Raw genomic sequence first — 19,631 nt, 5'->3', positions numbered from 1 at the left:
AGCATTCCATTTGTCTTGTCCCTAAAAGACCAACGGTTAGTGTTGAGTCTATGTTTCTGTGACAACTGTGATGGTTTTCACATCTTCATAGGCTTTTTTCATGTCCTGTCTCACAAATATAGCTAGAATGAAATATTCAGCCGGAATAAATTGCGACAGGCAGCATAGATAAATAAATGCTTTATTTTCATCAGCGTGATGAACAGAATATCACATTTCTCACTTCGTCTTCTCGAGCAAACCTGAAGAGCAGATACTGAATGTGCTTAAAGGCCCCTACACACTTTACGTAAACTATGCAAACCCAGCAATGGAGCGTTGTTTCCTACGTAGTTCTATGTTCTTTTGTGTGGCTCAAATTGTGGAAGGGACTGTATACGACGCTCCGTTGCTCTGTTTGCATAGGGTGTGTATGGCCCTTAAAGCTGGAATCCGTAGTGGTGAAACTGCTACTTCTGTTTGCGATATTACAACAACAAAGACGTTACTTCAAACAACCACCACTGTTTTTTTCCCCCCTCAGACATCATTTTACGTGCGATAGAACAGTAGAGTATGTATTACCATTTTATTTTACCATGATGCTGGATGCTCCTCTACACCATTTCAGAAACAAAACAAAAACAATAACACCTGGGGCGACCAGTGGCGCTGTTTTACCTTACGCAGATTTCAGCTTTAAACATAGAGACAAAAATAATGGTTAAATAAATAAGAAGGTAGTTATATACACACCTGTTTAAGGACAGTGTTGATGATCTCTTTGACAGTTCAAAATGGTTAAATGGAAATAGCTGACAACTAGATTCAGTTTGGAATGAATATGGCTGCTATCCATGGAACTGATACTCTTCAGCTGCTGTTATCATAACGTCCTCTAGAGGACAGTAGTGTGCTATTGTATTGTATGGCTTGAAAGCAGGCTAACTCTGCATAGATATGGTTTGGAATATTAAATTAGAACAGAGAGGATTAAGCAACTACACATGAGCACAGGTCTAATACACAAGAAAGACAGCATCCATTTATCATTAATTTCTCAGTACATTCATGTAAACTATTTTTTGGTTTTCTCTCATCCAACTAATTGAGCGACAACCACTACTGGGATTGTTAACCTGGGTTTATTGTAGCAAAACATTAGGAGCAGTTACAACACAGGGATAATGGACAGGGATATTCAATATGCTGACGTAATCTATGATCTATTGACATGTTTTGCTTCAAACACAAATAACTTTGACAACAGTGGGATCAAAGAATAATAACAATTTCAAAGACAATTTCTAGGAAAGTCTCTTAACCAAGGTGCAGAGGTGCCAAAATCATGACCACACAGTTGGAGAGCGGACTAAAGAGTCACAAGGCAGAACAAATCACACGTCTTGAAGCAAAGCAGGATTCCAGTTTTTCCTCTACACTCCTGTATGATCATGTCTGTATGACTCCCCCACCAGCAAAGTGCAGCAGGGATATTCTTTCTCAGCTCTATACATTCCTTCACCTAGAATTCCCTAGCACAGAGGAGTACGATATGCAGTTCAGTCCACTGCATCCTTCTAACAGGAATTTCAGCCAATCAGAAAAACAATGGTCAAAAGCCTGTTATTCTGTATCCGTGGACTATGGGGCTGGACTCCTTCAGCTCTGGCTCATCTGGTGACGTTGGGGAGGACATACAGGCTCCGTCCTCAGCATCTGTCTCCCCCCCTCCCTCCCCCGCCATCAGCGGCTGTCCTCTGTTCTTCAGCTCCCTCTGGTACTTGGCCATGAGAGAGGCGTAGATACAGCCGTAGGTGGCCGCCACCACCATCAACACGCACACCACGCCACACACACATGCCGCCACGATCTGAGTCCCCCAGGCCCTGCGCACGCTAACGGGCCGGTAGCGCTGGCGCACACATTCTTCTTGGTTAACCTGGGGCCCGTTCATGGGCCCGTTAATCCGACCGACGCAGGGTGGGCGTCCTCCTCTGGGCCCGTTGTAGCCGGGGACACTGTCCTGGTTGTCCAGCTGCAGGCAGTAGTTGAACATCTCTATGGGGATGCTGCGGATGTCCTGCCCCCTCAGCTCTTTGGGGAGGTTGCACTTCACAGCATCCACCTGCCCGTCTGAGACACAGAGAGCGATGCAGATCATTAACACAATCAATAGCTAATCAATCTCATTTACAGACTTGATACAGTATCAGACTAGTACATGACATGGAACTAAGGCGAAATTACTTGACTGTACGTGAAACATTGTAGCCTTAAAGCCTTTCAATACACAACATAACACTCACGTCTGTACAGCATCCACTCCATCCAGTGCTTGAAGTCCCTCAGGTTGCAGTCACACTCCCATGGGTTCCCAGCCAGTTGGAGGCTCAACAGGCTGCCCAGGGGCTGGAAGGTAGCTCTGTCCAAGCTCTGCAGCTTGTTTCCAGCCAGAGACAGCCAGGCCAGGCCCTGGAGCTCGTCCAGCAGGCCCATGGGCAGAACAACCAGGCCATTCAGGGACAAGTCCAGCCCTTTCAGTGTCCACAGACCCTGGAACAGCTCTCGGCTCAGCCCCCAGCGACTCCCGTTACTCTGTGTCACCTCCGTCTGGTTACTGGGGTCCGGAGAGGTAGGAAGGGGGCAGTCCCCCAGGCTGTTACCAGAGAGGTTGAGCCACTGGAGGCTGCTGAGTCCAGAGAATGCCCCTGGCTGCAGGCTGGAGAGGTGGTTGTCGGAGAGGTCCAGGAGCTCCAGAGCGCTGAGGTTGGACAGGTCCCCATCGCCTAGGGAGGAGAGGTTGTTGTGGGGCAGGCGAAGGGTGCGGGTGTCCTGGGGCAGCAGGGGCAGGACGGTGGTTAGGGAGAGCAGAGCTAGGCCTGTACAGTCTGTGCCATTGTTTTTGCAGATGCACACGGTGGGACAACCGCTAGCCGCCTCGAAAAGACCGATCAGTACCAGCAGCAGACTGGGCAGGGCTGCATAGACTCGGGAGAGAGGAGAGGAGAGATTTAAGGAGAGGAATTGGATTATGCATTTTAATGACATGACCAGTGCAAGATTTCGCCAAATGTCTGAGTAATCGAAATCAACCCCCAGAATTTGTTGGATGCCAAGTCAAATCTACGTACAGGAAATTCTGAAATCAATTTAAAAGATGAGTAACTAAACACTTCTGTCTGTCAATCAGCCCACTGCTGGTAGTCACTCACCCAGGCTCTCCGGGTGGGTCCTGTCAAGGGGCTGCATGTCTGCTCTGCCCACTCTGGTGCCACCATAGACTGGCACTGGCAGTAGGTGCCGTCCTTGTGCCACCCACCAGCTATGCAGAGCCCTGGTAAATGGGAAACAGAAAGAAAGAATAAAAAAAGCGAAAGAAAGCGGGAGAATGAGAAAGAGAGAAAAGGAGTCATCAGATGAGCAATACACATTGCGTATTTGGATGTGTAGGAGAAAGATTGTTGGCAGTTTAACTCTCTTCTTATATAATAATGAATATGATAATATGCCACATGTACAGATTAGGAAGGACAACAATCTATACTTCACCCTCTTATCCCTCTGACTGTTAAAGACTTTGTCTCCTTTTTATCACTTTTGATTCCATTTTAGTTCCTTGGTATTTCAAGCGGGGTTTTTTTTTTCAGTCAGCTTGATACTAAGTAAATGCAAATACTGTACGGAGATGAAGTCAAAGTTAACTTTCTACTGAACACAGACAACGCTCATCTTTCACCTGCAGACAATCACACAGGAGAGAGAGAGAGAAAGAGAGAGAAATGTGTCCTAAATTTCATGATTAGAGAGAGATTATGTAGCTCCATCATGCGTGTCTCTGCTGCCACTTAGTAGAACCAGTTTAGAGGAGCCTCAAGGTCCTTCTTTTGTCATCACTCCACAAAGGCTCTGCATCACTCTCCTCTTCCTTTTCCTCTTACATTCTCATAGGCTGTACTCTCTATATGTATAGACTGACACTAGGGTTATACAACATTATTTCCTGTATTCAACTGTAGGTAGAGTTAGGAGGCATTGAGGGCACTTGCAGTATTGTTTGGTTTTGTGAAGTTTGACGCCTAAGGTGTACGCATCAGTATTGGGTGCGCTTGGTTATATCTGTGTGTCTCAGTATTGGGTGTGTTTGGTTGTATTTCTCAGAATTGGGTGCATTTGGTTCTGTTTCTCAATTGTCAGTAGGAAGTGTAGTTGCTTCTGTTCCTCCAATGTTGATATGAAGTGTTCTTGCTTCCGTTTCCCAGTTTTATGTGCACTTGGTTATATTAGCGTATCTTTGTTGGGTGTTCTTCTGTTTGACATGTGAGGTGTGCGATGCATGTCCTGTTTAATCAGAGCATGATGAGTACATCTGATCTGGAGTCAGATGAACCACAGCGTTCTGTCACTGACTGGAGCTGTCGCCAGTGCAGCAACACCACACTCCAAAAAAAAAAATGCTGTGTTAAAAACAATTTCGGTTCGTTGGTAAACCGGCGCTAGTAAATATTGGACAGAACACATTCAGTTTTTTTTCTGACACTTGGGTTGAGTGTATACTCAGTTCACCTTGAGGCTTACGCAAACATGGGTTAATTTAACCATTAGTTGGGCATTTTGTCCTCTCATGCCGGGTTGACCTAGCAGCTGGGTCATTTTTTAACATAATCCTTTGGTTATTTTCAGGAGGTGTGGTGTATTCAGGGTGTGGCTATCAGCTAGATCTAATTGGCCACCAGTGAGAGTAAATGACATTCCTGTTCATCATGTTAAGTTTATATAAGGCAAATAAGGAACTCAAACACTTCTATAAGCCTTATTGAAAGTACAAACATGTCAATATTCAACTTTGCTATGTATTAATTATACAACAAAACAGATGAACAGGAATGACATGTACTCTTATGGATGACTAAAAACAACTATCTGAAAGCCACACCCGTACTAATCCATGCCTCCAATCATTTGATCTGACCCAGTGAGTCATATATCAGTAGCCCATCAGCAATAAACCCTTACCCAGCATCAATAACCCAGCAGTTTTTAAAGAAACAAACCTGACTAAGTGACCCACCGCCTGCAGTTATGCAGTTGGGTCAACCAAACAACCCAGCATTGTTTGAGTGCAGCTTAACCAGCCGTAAGAAGATGAGGTAATCCTCGTTCCTCCGTTAGTGCTGGGGCCCTGAGAAGATTACCCTGACCTCTCTGTCAGAGGTCCAGCATCAAGGAGGTTATAGCAGATGGAAATGAAATGGGAAGATCTGATAAAAGGCGTTTTGAGAGCTTTCATCAGAGACCTGGCCGCGTGGTGCCAGGACAACAACCTCTCCCTCAATGTGATCAAGACAAAGGAGATGATTGTGGACTACAGCAAAAGGAGGACCGAGCACGCCCCCATTCTCACCGACGGGGCTGCAGTGGAGCAGGTTGAGAGCTTCAAGTTCCTTGGTGTCCACATCACCCAACTTTCATGGTCCAAACACACTAAGACAGTCGTGAAGAGGGCACGACAAAGCCTATTCCCCCTGAGGAGACTCAAAAGGTTCTACAGCTGCAACATTGAGAATATCCTGACTGGTTGCATCCCTAACTGGTGTGGAAACTGCTCGGCCTCTGACTACAAGGCACTACAGAGGGTAGTGCGTGTGGCCCAGTACATCACTTGGGCCAAGCTTCCTGCCATCCAGGACCTCTATACCAGGCTGTCAGAGGAAGGCCCTAAAAAGTCCAAAAGGCTTCGTAACAGCTTCTACACCCAAGCCATAAGACTCCTGATCAGCTCATCAAATGGCTTCCCAGACCGCTCTTTTACGCTGCTGCTACTCTCTGTTTATTATCTATGCATAGTCACTTTAACTCTACCTACATATAATATTACCTCGACTAACCGGTGCCCCCGCACATTAACTCTGTACCGGTACCTCCTGTATTTAGCCTCGCTATTGTTATTTTACTGCTGCTCTTTAATTATTTTGAATTATTTTTTACTTAACATGGACTTTCATTTCTCTTTGCTTATTTGAGCTTTTCTTGCCATAATATGACCTTGGTCTTTTACCCTACCTTGTCACAACTGATTGGCTCAAATGGGTTAAGGAATGAAATTCCACAAATCAACTTTTAACAAGGCACACCTGTTTATTGAAATGCTTTCCAGGTGACAACCTCATGAAGCTGGTTGAGAGAATGCTAAGAGTGTACAAAGCTGTCATCAAGGCAAAGGGTGGCTACTTTGAAGAATCTCAAATATAAAATATATTTTGATTTGTTCAATGCTTTTTTGGTTACTACATGATTGCATTTGTGTTATTTCATAGTTTTGATGTCTTCACTACTATTCTACAATGTAGAAAATACTAAAAACAAAGAAAAACCCTTGAATGAGTAGGTGTCCAAACTTTTGACTGGTACTGTATATTAACACAGTTAAAAAATAATGGTATGGTTAGGTTATACTACAGTGTTGTTACCTGGGGTACAAAAATTTCAAAGGTTAATTTCACAGGTCCACATATGAACTCACATGGTACAGTTTGGTACCTTGTAGATATAATGGGAACATTTTTCAATCCAATATTTTGAATATATGATACGATCATCACTGCACGTTTGATAGGTGGGGTAATTAGCATATCTGTGGGTGTGGTCAACTATCTATGTATTTGTGCCAACCGTCAGTGGAAATGTTGTAGCAGTTTGTGTTTGATGGTCATGCCAATTCAAATGGTGCACCTCCTTTGACGTTATCTGTCCTGCAAATGTGTAAAAGAGTTATGCATTTTCCAATCATTTAAAAGGTCCTGAACAGTTATTATGATTCCCTTGTAAAAAAGGCTTTTGAGTGACTATGATATCAATCGTTATAATTTTGGGGGATAGAAATGCAAAACTTTTTCTCTCATGCTAACTGCCACGAATGTTGAAAAGACAGTCTCAGTGGGCGGGGAGCTTATATTCATGAGCTCATCTTGACTGACAGCTCTTTGAGACACCAATGTCAAGAAACTTGGATGCTTTGAGCCGTGTTGAAGTAAAATCAGCCCAAGCAAATTTGGGGATACAGAAAGCAACTCAAATAACGTTGAAATTGCATAAATAGCTCGTTTTCCATCCAATTGGCGACAGATTCTCATGAGAATATTCTAAAAAAGTTTGTGTTTCCACCAACCTGACTTGTTGAGGATAAAAATCAGTGTGAGATGTAGTGCACACAAGATGTACTTTTCGCTTAAGTTTTCATATACAAAATAAAAATTGAATGTTCAATGGATTTCCATCGAATTGTCAACTCTACCTTTAGTTGCAAGTGAGGCATGCCAAGTTAATTTTTAGGATGGGACAAAAAGTACCCAAGTGCATTGCGATTGGCAGTAAATATACTGTATATCAAAACACTGATAAAGTATCCTATTACTGTAGAAATTGACTGTTTAAAGACCACAACATCTACCACAAAATTAGCAGCAATAGCTAACAGTGTAGTTTCATGTTATCGCATGTTGAACTACATGATTTTACGTGAAAAATCACGATTTCACACTTAAAATGTGAAATTGCACATGAAATCATGTGAAAATGTGTTTTTAGAACACTGTGTGTGACATTTCACATGGTAAATCATGTGAAAACGTGAAATCCGAAAACATATGACGTGGAACATTTCACATAACATGTGACACATGTGACCCCAAAACATTCATTACCTATAATAAATATCTGCACTCAGCAAAAGAGTGCCATCTGCACTGCTATTTTAGTAATCAGTTATTTCGACTCTCATAATTTATTTAATGTACTTATTTCAGCAATTTGAGGGTTTTCTGTAAAGTTGTCCAATGTTGGTGGGGCATATTATTCTGTTTTCATTTTACTCCTGAATCACAGTGATAAATACAGTGCATTCGGAAAGTATTCAGACCCCTTTACTTTTTCCACGTTTGGTTACATTACAGCCTTATTCTAAAAATGATGACATCATTTTTTTCCCTCATCAATCTATGCACAATACCCCATAATGACTAAGTGAAAACAGGTTCTTAGACATTTTTGCAAACGTATAATAAAAATAATAAAAAACAGACATACCATGTTTACATATGTACTCAGCCCCTTTGCTATGAGACTCAAAATTGAGCTCAGTTGCATCCTGTTTCCATTGATCCTCCTTCAGATGTTTCTACAACTTGATTGGAGTCCACCTGTGGTAAATTCAATTGATTGGACATAATTTAGAAAGGCACACACACCTGTCTTTATGAGGTCCAACAGTTTTACAGTGCATGTCAGAGCAAATACCAAGCCATGAGGATGAAGGAATAGCCTGCAGAGCTCAGAGACAGGATTGTGTCAAGGCACAGATCTGGGGGACAAGTAGCAAAACAATTCTGCTGCATTGAAGGTCCCCAAGAACACAGTGGCCTCCATCTTTCTTGTAAGGTGTCTTGGCTGTGTGCTTAGGGTCGTTTTCCTGTTGGAAGGTGAACCTTCACCCCAGTCTGAGGCCCTGAGTGCTCTGGAACAGGTTTTCATCAAGGATCTCTCCATACTTTGCTCCATTCATCTTTCCCTCGATCCTGACTAGTCTCCCAGTCTCTGCCACCGAAAAACATCCCCACAGCATGATGCTGCCACCACCATGCTTTACCGTAGGGATGGTGCCAGGTTTCCTCCAGATGTGACGCTTGACGCAAGAGTTCAATCTTGGTTTCATCAGACCAGAGAATCTTGGGTTCTCATGGTCTGAGAGTCTTTAGTTGCCTTTTGGCAAACATTAAGCGGCCTGTCATGTTCCTTTTACTGAGGAGTGGCTTCCTTCGGACCACTCTACTATAAAGGCCTGATTGGTGTGGCAGGTAGCCTAATGGTTAGAGCGTTGGACTAGTAACCAAAAGGTTGCAATATCGAATCCCCGAGCTGACAAGGTAAAAATCTGTCATTCTGCCCCTGAACAAGGCAGTTAACCCACTGTTACTAGGCCGTCATTGAAAATAATAATTTGTTCTTAACTGACTTGCCAAGTTAAATAAAGGTAAAATAAAAATTTAAAAAATGGTGGAGTGCTGCAGGGATTGTTGTCCTTCTGGTAGGTTATCCCATCTCCGTGGTGGAACTCTGGAGATCTGTCAGAGTGACCATCGGGTTCTTGGTCACCTCCCTGACCAAGGCCCTTCTACCCTGATTGCTCAGTTTGGCCGGGCGGCCAGGTCTAGGAGTCTTGGTGGTTCCAAACTTCTACCTTTTAAGAATGATGGCGACCTTCAATGCTGCAGAAATGTTTGGGTACCCTTCCCCAGAATATTCCTCGACACAATCCTGTCTCGGAGCTCTATGGACAATTCCTTTGACCTCATGGCTTAGTTTTTCCTCTGACGTGCACTGTCAACTGTATGACCTTATTTAGACAGGCGTGTGCCTTTCCAAATCATGTCCAATCAATTGAATTTACCACAGGTGGACTCCAATCAAGTTGTAGAAACATCTCAAGGATGATCAATGGAAACAGGATGCACTTGAGCTCAATTTTGAGTCTCATAGCGAATGTAAATAAGTTAGTTCTGTTTAAGTTTTTTATGAATTTGCAAACATTATAAAAAACTGTTTTTTCTTTGTCATTATAGGTTATTGTGTGTAGATTGATGCAGATTTTTTTTTTATTTAAACAATTTTAGAATAAGTCTGTAATGTAACAAAATGTGGAAAAAGTCAAGGGGTAAAAATACTTTCTGAAGGCACTGCACACACACCAACACACACACGCCAACACACACACACACCAACACACACACACACACACACACGCCAACACACACACTGCCCTAAGCCAAGGACAAGTATAAATGAAGTAACACTCAGATTGAGGGGCGGTACATAATTAAATGTATTTAACATTTTCTATGGTTATAGTTTTGAACAGAAGGTGCCTTTGGCCACACCCCTGCCATTTACGTATCACGCACACGCACACGCACACGCACACACACACACACACACAAACACACGGACTCTCACACTCTCTATCCCACGTCAGAGCACTTTTCATTTAGTCCCTCAATCAGCTTTCACTTCCCTACTGGGGTTCTCACTCACTCAATGGATTGTCCTAATTTTGGGGGGAAGCATGCAGGTCCAGTACAGTAGCCAAGTTGAAGTTATTGAAGGACTTGGGAGTCCATTCCAGTGGGGGGGCTGTCTTTCATTGAATTACAGTACCAGCCACTGAGAGAAGCTTTTGGGGTGGTGGGGGGAGGGGGACAACAACAAAAAGCTAGCATCAATAATTTAGTACAGACTTGCCCACAGAAGGAGGGTAGACAGACGTGTTCGTGTTTGGATGGTCATCTGTACAGATGTGTTTAGGTGTATAGGCACCCTTGCACAATTTACTATTCCTTAAAAAATATGTTCAATTTCAAAACCCTTTTTGTGTTCACAAGTGCATTTGTTTGATTTACAGCTACACAGGACTAAGAAGAAGTAGAAAAACATCTAAACTGACATTGAGATTGTTTACATGAAAGGCCCAAAAGAATCTTGGTCTAAATTATTCAGAATTCTCATTCATTTGGTTGGAGGCAAGTTATTTTGTTTACTGTGTAATTGATCTCACCTGTGGTAAGTTGCAGGTCTCTACAGTGTACAAAAAGCCATTCAACCAGCTTTAAAAAGAGAAAACATAACATTTTGCTGCATTGCACTCCATTATAAAGTGCAAGGGAGCCAATATATTTGATTTGTGAATGCAAAAGTTCCAGCTCAAGGCTGAGTGTATCACAGTATCACACATTATTTATACCAAGTGTTTAATTACAAGAGATGGTGTTTATGAACTGCGTTTGACAGCTTGTCCCATCAAGTGCACCATCACACAGATCACATCAGATTAGGCCTCCGTCCGCCTCCCACTTATGTGACTAACGCATTGACGGGTTGTAAATGTGGAGTTATTCCTGCCCCAGATTAGGACCGTGGTCTCAATCCTCCGTGGCAGCAGGGTTTAGACTGCAGCACAGATGCTAGTTATGATTCCAGATGGCTGTCCGGCGGGTGGTGGAACACAGAACACATAGAACAACACATAGTCCCCCGTGTTGAACTCTACATCTATAGCGTCACATGTCCCTTATTCTACGTTATTTCTTGTCCTAAACTGTGTTGTTGTCAGACCGCAAAACCGGTTAAGTCTCAATGTACTGTAGAGCAGTGGTTCTCAAACCTCTCCTCGGGGACACCCAGACATTTCATAATGTTGTTGTAGCCCTGAACCCGCTCAACCTGAACTCACCTAGTCAAGGCGTTGCTGTGGACTAGTTCAAATACATGGAACGGCGGAGATTCCCCAAGGAGAGGTTTGAGAACGACTGCTATGGAGTTTATAAAGAAGGTAAGACAGTGTGAACTCATGCTGTAGGGAACATGTCCATTTATGTTATTTATCTTACTAACTTCCGATCCTGGAAGTCTGCATGCAAAGTTTATATACAAGGTTATTCAGCTACGTACTCTGCTGTATGTCCGCGGTCTTAATTCACGTTTTATAAAGCCCTAAAGTTAGTGTTTTCATCCCAGTGCACACTACCTGCATTGCAATGATACCTTAATTGCAGCTTGGTCATTGGCAATTCCCCTTGGTTTCATTTTGCTCCCACAAGTTTATGGATTAGTTTACTCTGATAATTGCGCTGGAATGAGGGGGAGAACAGTCAGCCTGTTTTGTGCTAACAACCACTTTCTTATTGCATACAGACTCAATGCGTTAGCCTAGTAGTTGTAATATTCTCTCACAAGAAGCCTACAGAAAGAGAGAACCTACCCAACAACAGATGCTTTTACACACACACACACACACACACACACACACACACACACACACACACACACACACACACACACACACACACACACACACACACACACACACACATACACACACAACAGGAACACATACACAGCACAGTGCAGTACTCACCATCTGTTTCAGCCTCCAAAGTGCTATAGCTCTTAAAATAATTCTACAAGAAAAGTGCTACAGTAGTATATTTTATCCTCCCCGTGTGGGAAAAATAATATGCTTCATCTGATAACGCTGCTAACTGAGGAGCTTTGGGAAAGGTCCTTTAGCTGCATGTGGTTCGGTTCAGCTGTTTGTCCTGCTTTATGCTGATGTTGGGGTCCCAAGGGGAGATGTTGTTGGTCGAGAAACACATGCTCCAGTCTTCTCTTTTGTTTTCTCTCTCTCTCTCTTTCTCTCAGAGCAGTGGCTCTCCCTCCCCTCTCCTCTCGGGTCTTCTTTCCAACTCTGCTTTTCCTTGTAGTCTGAGTGCACTACTGTCCAGAGGTTCAGTCTATCTCAGTGTGTGTGTATGTGTGTATGTGTGTGTGTGTGTGTGTGTGTGTGTGTGTGCGAGAGAGCTAACGCACTGTCGCTCTTGCAGGATACACCACGTCTTTATATGATCCTGGACGAGAGTGCTGTGCCGTTTCTATGGCATATATATGCGTGCCATGTGGGTGTGTCTGAGTGTTTGTCTGTTTGTGTGTGTGTGCATGTGTACGTGCGTGCGTGTGTGTGTGTGTGTGTGTATGCATTAAGCCTGGTTTGGCCAAAATAGTAAAAAATAGTACAGTGTGTTACAGCTGAATGAAAAGGAGAGGGAGTGAGATGGGGGGGGCGACAGAAAGAGAGAGAGAGAGAGAGAGAGAGAGAGAGAGAGAGAGAGAGAGAGAGAGAGAGAGAGAGAGAAAGAGGCAGCGAGGGCGGGTGGAATCAGCTGATATAGCTTAGTACCTCACAGAAAATGAGTGTTTCTATAGGTTGTTGTAAACGCTGTACCCTGAGCTGTGTCGGGGTCTGTCCCAAAATGCCTACGGTGAAGGTCGTTGTGTGTGTGTGTGTGTGTGTGTGTGTGTGTGTGTGTGTGTGTGACTGCAGCAAAGCAGCAAAACAATAAAAGCATCACTGCTGCACCAGTGGCTAATGCAAGGCAGTCAGGAATTCCTCCTGCTACTGACAATGATCATGTCATTATGAGATGACTCATTCTGCTGTGTCATTGGTCTCTCAAGAAAGGTAGGCAATGTCTGACAGGGAGAGCTATAAGTAGGTCTTCTGATTGGCATTTCCTCTATTCTGTCCAATAAGATGTCACCACCAAGTTACTCTACTCCAAGAGGGGATTTAAAGGTGTATCTCTGTCATCCCATACTATTGGTGATGCATATCACCTTGTGTCAAAATCAAATCAGATCAAATCAAATGTTATTAGTCACATGCGCCAACTACAACAGCTGTTGACCTTACACTGAAATGCTTACTTACGAGCCCCTAACCAACAGCGCAGTTTCAAAAAAATATGGATAAGAATAAGAGATAAAAGTAACAAGTAATTAAAGAGCAGCAGTAAAAAATAACAATATATACAAGTGGGGTGCCGGTACAGAGTCAATGTGCAGGGGCACCAGTTAGTTCAGGTAGTATGTACATGTGGGTAGAGTTATCAGAGTGACCATGCATAGATGACAACAGAGTGGCAGTGGTGTGGAGAGGGGAGGAGGGGGGGGGGGAATGACTAGATGTTCAGGAGTCTTATGGCTTGGGGGTAGAAGCTGTTTAGAAGCCTCTTGGACCTAGACTTGGTGCTCCGGTACCGCTTGCCATGCAGTAGCAGAGAGAACAGTCTATGACTAGGGTGGCTGGAGTCTTTGACAATTTTCAGGGCCTTCCTTTGACACTGCCTGGTATAGAGGTCCTGGATGGCAAGACGCTTGGCCCCAGTGATGTACTGGGCCGTACGCATTACCCTTTGTAGTGCCTTGCGGTCGGAGGCCGAGCTGTTGCCATACCAGGCAGTGATGCAACCAGTCAGGATGCTCTCGATGGTGCAGCTGTAGAACCATTTGAGGATCTGAGGACCCATGCCAAATCTTTTCAGTCTCCTGAGGGGGAATAGGTTTTGTCGTGCCCTCTTCACGACTGTCTTGGTGTGCTTGGACCGTGTTAGTTTGTTGGTGATGTGGACACCAAGGAACTTGAAGCTCTCAACCTGCTTCACTGCAGCACCATCGGTGAGAATGGGGGCGTGCTCGGTCCTCTTTTTCCTGTAGTCCACAATCATCTCCTTTGTCTTGATCACGTTGAGGGAGAGGTTGTTGTCCTGGCATCACATGGCATCAGTCAGTTAGTGTGTGTGGGTGGTACACCTCAGTTCCCTAGACTGCAGATGAGCTACGGTTTTGGATAGGACCCCTATTTTTAGTAGAGTGACCAGACTGTGTGTGGTTTTGTGTGCATCGTGGCTACCTGCCTGCATGTGTGTGTGAGCCATTATGAACATTAGGGTCAATTGTTACTAGGTGACTTAGATTAGTTTGGATTCAATTAGATAGTACTTTATTGTCTTTGATTCACAGAAATGTGTTTTACATACAGATATTTCACTGTGTCAAAAAAACAAAGATATGATATAGACAAAACATCAGGGATACTATGTAAAACATCTGATATACTATGTACAACATCAGGCATACTATGTAAAACATCAGGGATTCTATGTAAAACATCAGGGATACTATGTAAAACATCTGATATACTATGTACAACATCAGGCATACTATGTAAAACATCAGGGATTCTATGTAAAACATCAGGGATACTATGTAAAACATCTGATATACTATGTACAACATCAGGCATACTATGTAAAACATCAGGGATTCTATGTAAAACATCAGGGATACGATGTACAACATCAGGCATACTATGTAAAACATCAGGGATTCTATGTAAAACATCTGATATACTATGTACAACATCAGGCATACTATGTAAAACATCAGGGATTCTATGTAAAACATCAGGGATACTATGTAAAACATCTGATATACTATGTACAACATCAGGCATACTATGTAAAACATCAGGGATACTATGTAAAACATCAGGCATACTATGCAAACATCTGATATACTATGTAAAACATCAGGCATACTATGTAAAACATCAGGCATACTATGCAAAACATCTGATATACTATGCAAAACATCAGGCATGCTATGTAAAACATCTAATATACTATGCAAAACATCAGACATACTATGCAAAACATCAGGCATGCTATGTAAAACATCTAATATACTATGCAAAACATCAGACATACTATGCAAAACATCTGATATACTATGCAAAACATCAGACATACTATGCAAAACATCATGCATACTATGTAAAACATCAGGCATACTATGCAAAAGATCTGATATACGATGTACAACATCAGGCATACTATGTAAAACATCAAGGATACTATGTAAAACATCTGATATACTATGCAAAACATCAGGCATACTATGTAAAACATCAGACATACTATGCAAAACATCTGATATACTATGCAAAACATCAGGCATGCTATGTAAAACATCTAATATACTATGCAAAACATCAGGCATACTATGTAAAACATCAGACATACTATGCAAAACATCTGATATACTATGCAAAACATCAGGCATGCTATGTAAAACATCTAATATTCTATGCAAAACATCAGACATACTATGCAAAACATCAGGCATGCTATGTAAAACATCTAATATACTATGCAAAACATCAGACATACTATGCAAAACATCTGATATACTATGCAAAACATCAGACATACTATGCAAAACATGCATACTATGCAAAAGATCAGGCATACTATGCAAACATCAGACATACTATGTAAAACATTAGATATACTATGCAAAACATCTGATATAATATGCAAAACATCAGGCATACTTTGCAAAACATCTAATATACTATGCAAAACATCAGACATACTATGCAAAACATCTGATATACTCCGCAAAACATCCAACATACTATGCAAAACTTCTGATATACTATGCAAAACTTCAGGCATGCTATGTAAAACATCTAATATACTATGCAAAACATCAGGCATACTATGTAAAACATCAGACATACTATGCAAAACATCTGATATACTATGCAAAACATCAGGCATGCTATGTAAAACATCTAATATTCTATGCAAAACATCAGACATACTATGCAAAACATCAGGCATGCTATGTAAAACATCTAATATACTATGCAAAACATCAGACATACTATGCAAAACATCTGATATACTATGCAAAACATCAGACATACTATGCAAAACATGCATACTATGCAAAAGATCAGGCATACTATGCAAACATCAGTAAAACAAACATCATGTAAAACATTAGATATACTATGCAAAACATCTGATATAATATGCAAAACATCAGGCATACTTTGCAAAACATCTAATATACTATGCAAAACATCAGACATACTATGCAAAACATCTGATATACTCCGCAAAACATCCAACATACTATGCAAAACTTCTGATATACTATGCAAAACATCAGACATATTACGCAATCAATAGGTAATTACCATTTTAACTAGTAATTTCTAAGTATCCAGCTGGTTAAATAAAGTATTACCAGCATTAGTATCTCACAACACAGAATACTGCAGGTATCAACAACAACAGGCTACCATGAAAGCATGGCAGATATTTGCATAGTCTCACCCCACCCAGACAAGATTTACTTGTACCACACGCCTCACGTTACCTCATCAGTGTTTACACAGTGACCATTTGCATGCAAACAGCAGCAGTCTGGTGCTAACTGTGCAAACTGCATAGAGGTGAACTGAAGGCCTAATCGATTTCCTGTCCCACTGTAATGCCCAACCCCACACCCACCCAGCCTCTCAATATAGCTTCACAGACGGTCACAGTAAATTTAGGGTTAAGGGTTTTTGCAGAGTCCATGTTTTCCTCTCTCAACTGACCTGAGTGTGTGTGCATGTGTGTGTGTGTGTGTGCGTGCACACACTTGTGGTCTATTTTTAGCCATCGGGGTGCAGATGTCCTTGGAAATGCTGGAGAAGAGGCTATGGGCCATTACCTTTCAGGTAAGGGAGCAACACACACACACACAAAACATTCAGACACACACAAACGTACACAGACACACATACACACACTCAGCTCCCCAACGATATATCAGACTACTGACACAAATCCATCTCTGGCTCAGTTGGTAAGAGCATGGTAACATCAAGGTCACAGGATCAGTTCCCGCAGGGATCACGTTCACATACCAAAATGTGTGCACTACATTTTGGATAGTCTGCTAAGTGCTAATATTTGATCATCTCTCTGTCTTCCTCCTCCTCTGCCTCTCTGCCTCTCACCTCCACTCACAGCCCAATGACACAGACGTAAGTAAACAGTGACCTTTCACTTTCTGTTGATACAGTACATTAACTCCTCTCTCTGATTATGAAGAGGTTATCACACCCTATTGACCCGGCTATAGAGCCAGCCATGTTTGTGTTGTTGTTACGGTTGTGTGTTCCAAATCCACATAGGTCTCTGCTGTCAGTCAGTCACATGATCAATCTGTATCTAAGGGGTGGTCGACCTTCTGACTCACGACCTTGACCTTTATCCTCTCTCTCTCTTGCTCTCTCTGTCTCGTCTCTATCAATCTGTCTCTTTCTTTCTCTCTCCAGTGTAATGAAGTGGAAGGTGTCTGCCCTCTCACCTGTCAAAGCATTGTGAGTACTGAGCCTATTCTACAGGTTTGGGGTCAGTTACGATTCAATTCATGAATGACACTGATGTTCAAATATGATTGAATAAATGCTAATGATGCTTCATTAATGTCCTGTCTTCTTTTCCTCCAGGATGTCAACTGTTTCCTTGTGGACAGCAACGGTTTCATCATAGTCTCGAAAGAGAGGTCAGAGGTAAGTGACCGACATCATGACCACCCAGTGACCCGAACATATTAAACCAATCCATACGGCCATCCTAACACCACCAACATACACCAGTTGAAAATTCTAAGGTAACCCCTCATCTGTACTATAGTACATCATATGTGGTTTGTTATATAACGATTGCACCATAATAACATGTTTAGCCTTTTGATAAGCAGATCAGGGATCAGCAGATCAGGGGAGGGATAATTTATATAATCACGATCTGGTCGCCTTGACCATGTAAATACACATAAGGTCAGGTGATTGCATCTTAACACTCTTCCTAAGGGGCGTGCTCAGTGCTGGTAGCTCCTTAGCAACAAGAAAGAGAGAGATCGAGAGAGCAATCGAGAGAGAGAGAGAGAGAGAGAGAGAGAGAGAGAGAGAGAGAGAGAGAGAGAGAGAGAGAGAGAGAGAGAGAGAGAGAGCAATCGAGAGCGATAGCGAGAGAGAGGACCATTGCGTGGCAGAAAGTAGGTAGCAGGCCAAAACAACATCTGGAGCACTCATAGGATTTCAGAACACTTATGGTCCTAATCCCTCTTAGACGCATTAGCAGAGACTGACTAACTGGGGCTAAAGGCACCAAACGGCCTGCGCCACCTCATCACTTGACTTCACTGTAGAGAGGCCTTGACTGGAACAACCACATTACTGAGCATTAGATTAGTGTGGTGGAAATGGGTAAGGAACTTGTGTTTATAAATGAACATAGCAGTGCGCTGGGTAATCGGCGGCCTGTACATCTTAGTATACACTTGAAGACTACAACAGTCAGTGAGGGCCTATAAGACCCTATTATACTGCACAATATAGTAGGGAGTCAGTGTGGTACCTTATCACATGTATGTAATGGCCTAGGATTACCACGGCCCTGTGAGAAAAAGAATGAATGCAGATGGGATTACCACAGAGCCCACCGCTGCACTGCACTCACTCGTTAACTCCCATACAGACAGACGCTAAGGGCATCTGTCTGTCACTGACTGACTGGAGGTGGTGATGGTGGCCCATCACGCGCAGTATGGTCAGTGATGGGCTGCAGCCTAAAGCCCAAGCTGCTGCCCCATGCAGCCAGGGTCCCCACAGGAGCCCCAGATGTGCAGGTCCAGCGGACTCCGCTGAGGGAAGATCAGGCTCGCCCTGTATGGATCTGGATCTTGACCCCTATAGCCTGTCACGGCGTAGGTCACGTAGGCTACCAGGGACTCATTCGTGGGATGTATTTTGTCCTTGTTCGATTGACCATGGCCTCTTACCACTTGTAATAGGGAGACCTTTTGGGTTGAGAAGGAGCGCGGGCTGGAGGAGAGTGCACAAACACACACACAAACACGTAGGCTGAACACACACACACACATCTTGTTTACCCAAAGCAGTTCCTCCTGTATAAGAATTCCTAAAATTCAGGTCAGTTGTGAAGAGGTTTTTTATGTCCCAATATCTTGGCATCGGGTCTATGAATTGACATTTAAAACAACACTTGACACTTGAATATGTTTGTTTCAATTTAAGCTATTATAAAAAACACTTGCTACAAAAATCATGCTCAATACACTGAGTGTACAAAACATTAAGAACATGACATAGACTGACCAGGTGAATCCAGGTGAAAGCTATGATCCCTTGTTGATGTCACTTGTCAAATCCATTCCAATCAGTGTAGATGAAAGGGAGGAGACAGGTTAAAGAAGGATTTTTTTAAGCCTTGAGACAATTGAGACATTGATTGTGTACGTGTGCCATTCAGTGGGTGAATGGGCAAGACAAAACACGTCAGTGCCTTTGAACAGGGTATTGTCGTAGGTGCCAGGTGCACCGGTTTGTGTCAAGAACT

General features: G+C 42.8%; 2 protein-coding genes across 7 annotated transcripts in view; one reads left to right on the top strand and one right to left on the bottom strand.

Moving 5' to 3' along the window:
• LOC115196999 (voltage-dependent calcium channel subunit alpha-2/delta-4) overlaps positions 1-19,631 on the top strand; it is a 75,266-nt gene that overhangs the window by 39,764 nt on the left and 15,871 nt on the right. For all 3 annotated transcript variants that reach the window (XM_029758103.1, XM_029758102.1, XM_029758104.1), the window contains 4 exons: positions 16,878-16,939; positions 17,234-17,248; positions 17,543-17,587; positions 17,717-17,779. In XM_029758103.1, coding sequence (XP_029613963.1) covers positions 16,878-16,939; positions 17,234-17,248; positions 17,543-17,587; positions 17,717-17,779 — 185 coding nt within the window. The remainder of the gene's footprint in view (positions 1-16,877; positions 16,940-17,233; positions 17,249-17,542; positions 17,588-17,716; positions 17,780-19,631) is intronic.
• LOC115197000 (leucine-rich repeat and transmembrane domain-containing protein 2) lies at positions 166-12,535 on the bottom strand. Of its 4 annotated transcripts, none has more exons than XM_029758106.1 (4): positions 11,945-12,535; positions 3,195-3,316; positions 2,289-2,969; positions 166-2,115 (listed from the first exon to the last, which is right to left on the bottom strand). In XM_029758106.1, exons 2-4 carry the CDS (start codon positions 3,229-3,231, stop codon positions 1,595-1,597), a joined length of 1,239 nt encoding a protein of 412 aa, XP_029613966.1. In that variant the 5' UTR covers positions 3,232-3,316; positions 11,945-12,535; the 3' UTR covers positions 166-1,594. The 4 variants fall into 4 exon arrangements, with proteins under 4 accessions (XP_029613966.1, XP_029613967.1, XP_029613965.1 ...); XM_029758107.1 differs by having other exon boundaries at positions 2,289-2,960; XM_029758105.1 differs by having other exon boundaries at positions 2,289-3,316.

Source organism: Salmo trutta, chromosome 7 (assembly GCF_901001165.1).
Source record: "Salmo trutta chromosome 7, fSalTru1.1, whole genome shotgun sequence".
NCBI classification, from domain to species: domain Eukaryota; kingdom Metazoa; phylum Chordata; class Actinopteri; order Salmoniformes; family Salmonidae; genus Salmo; species Salmo trutta.
The sequence above is the reverse complement of the archived record's forward strand: the minus strand, read 5'-3'. Positions and strand labels throughout refer to the sequence as shown.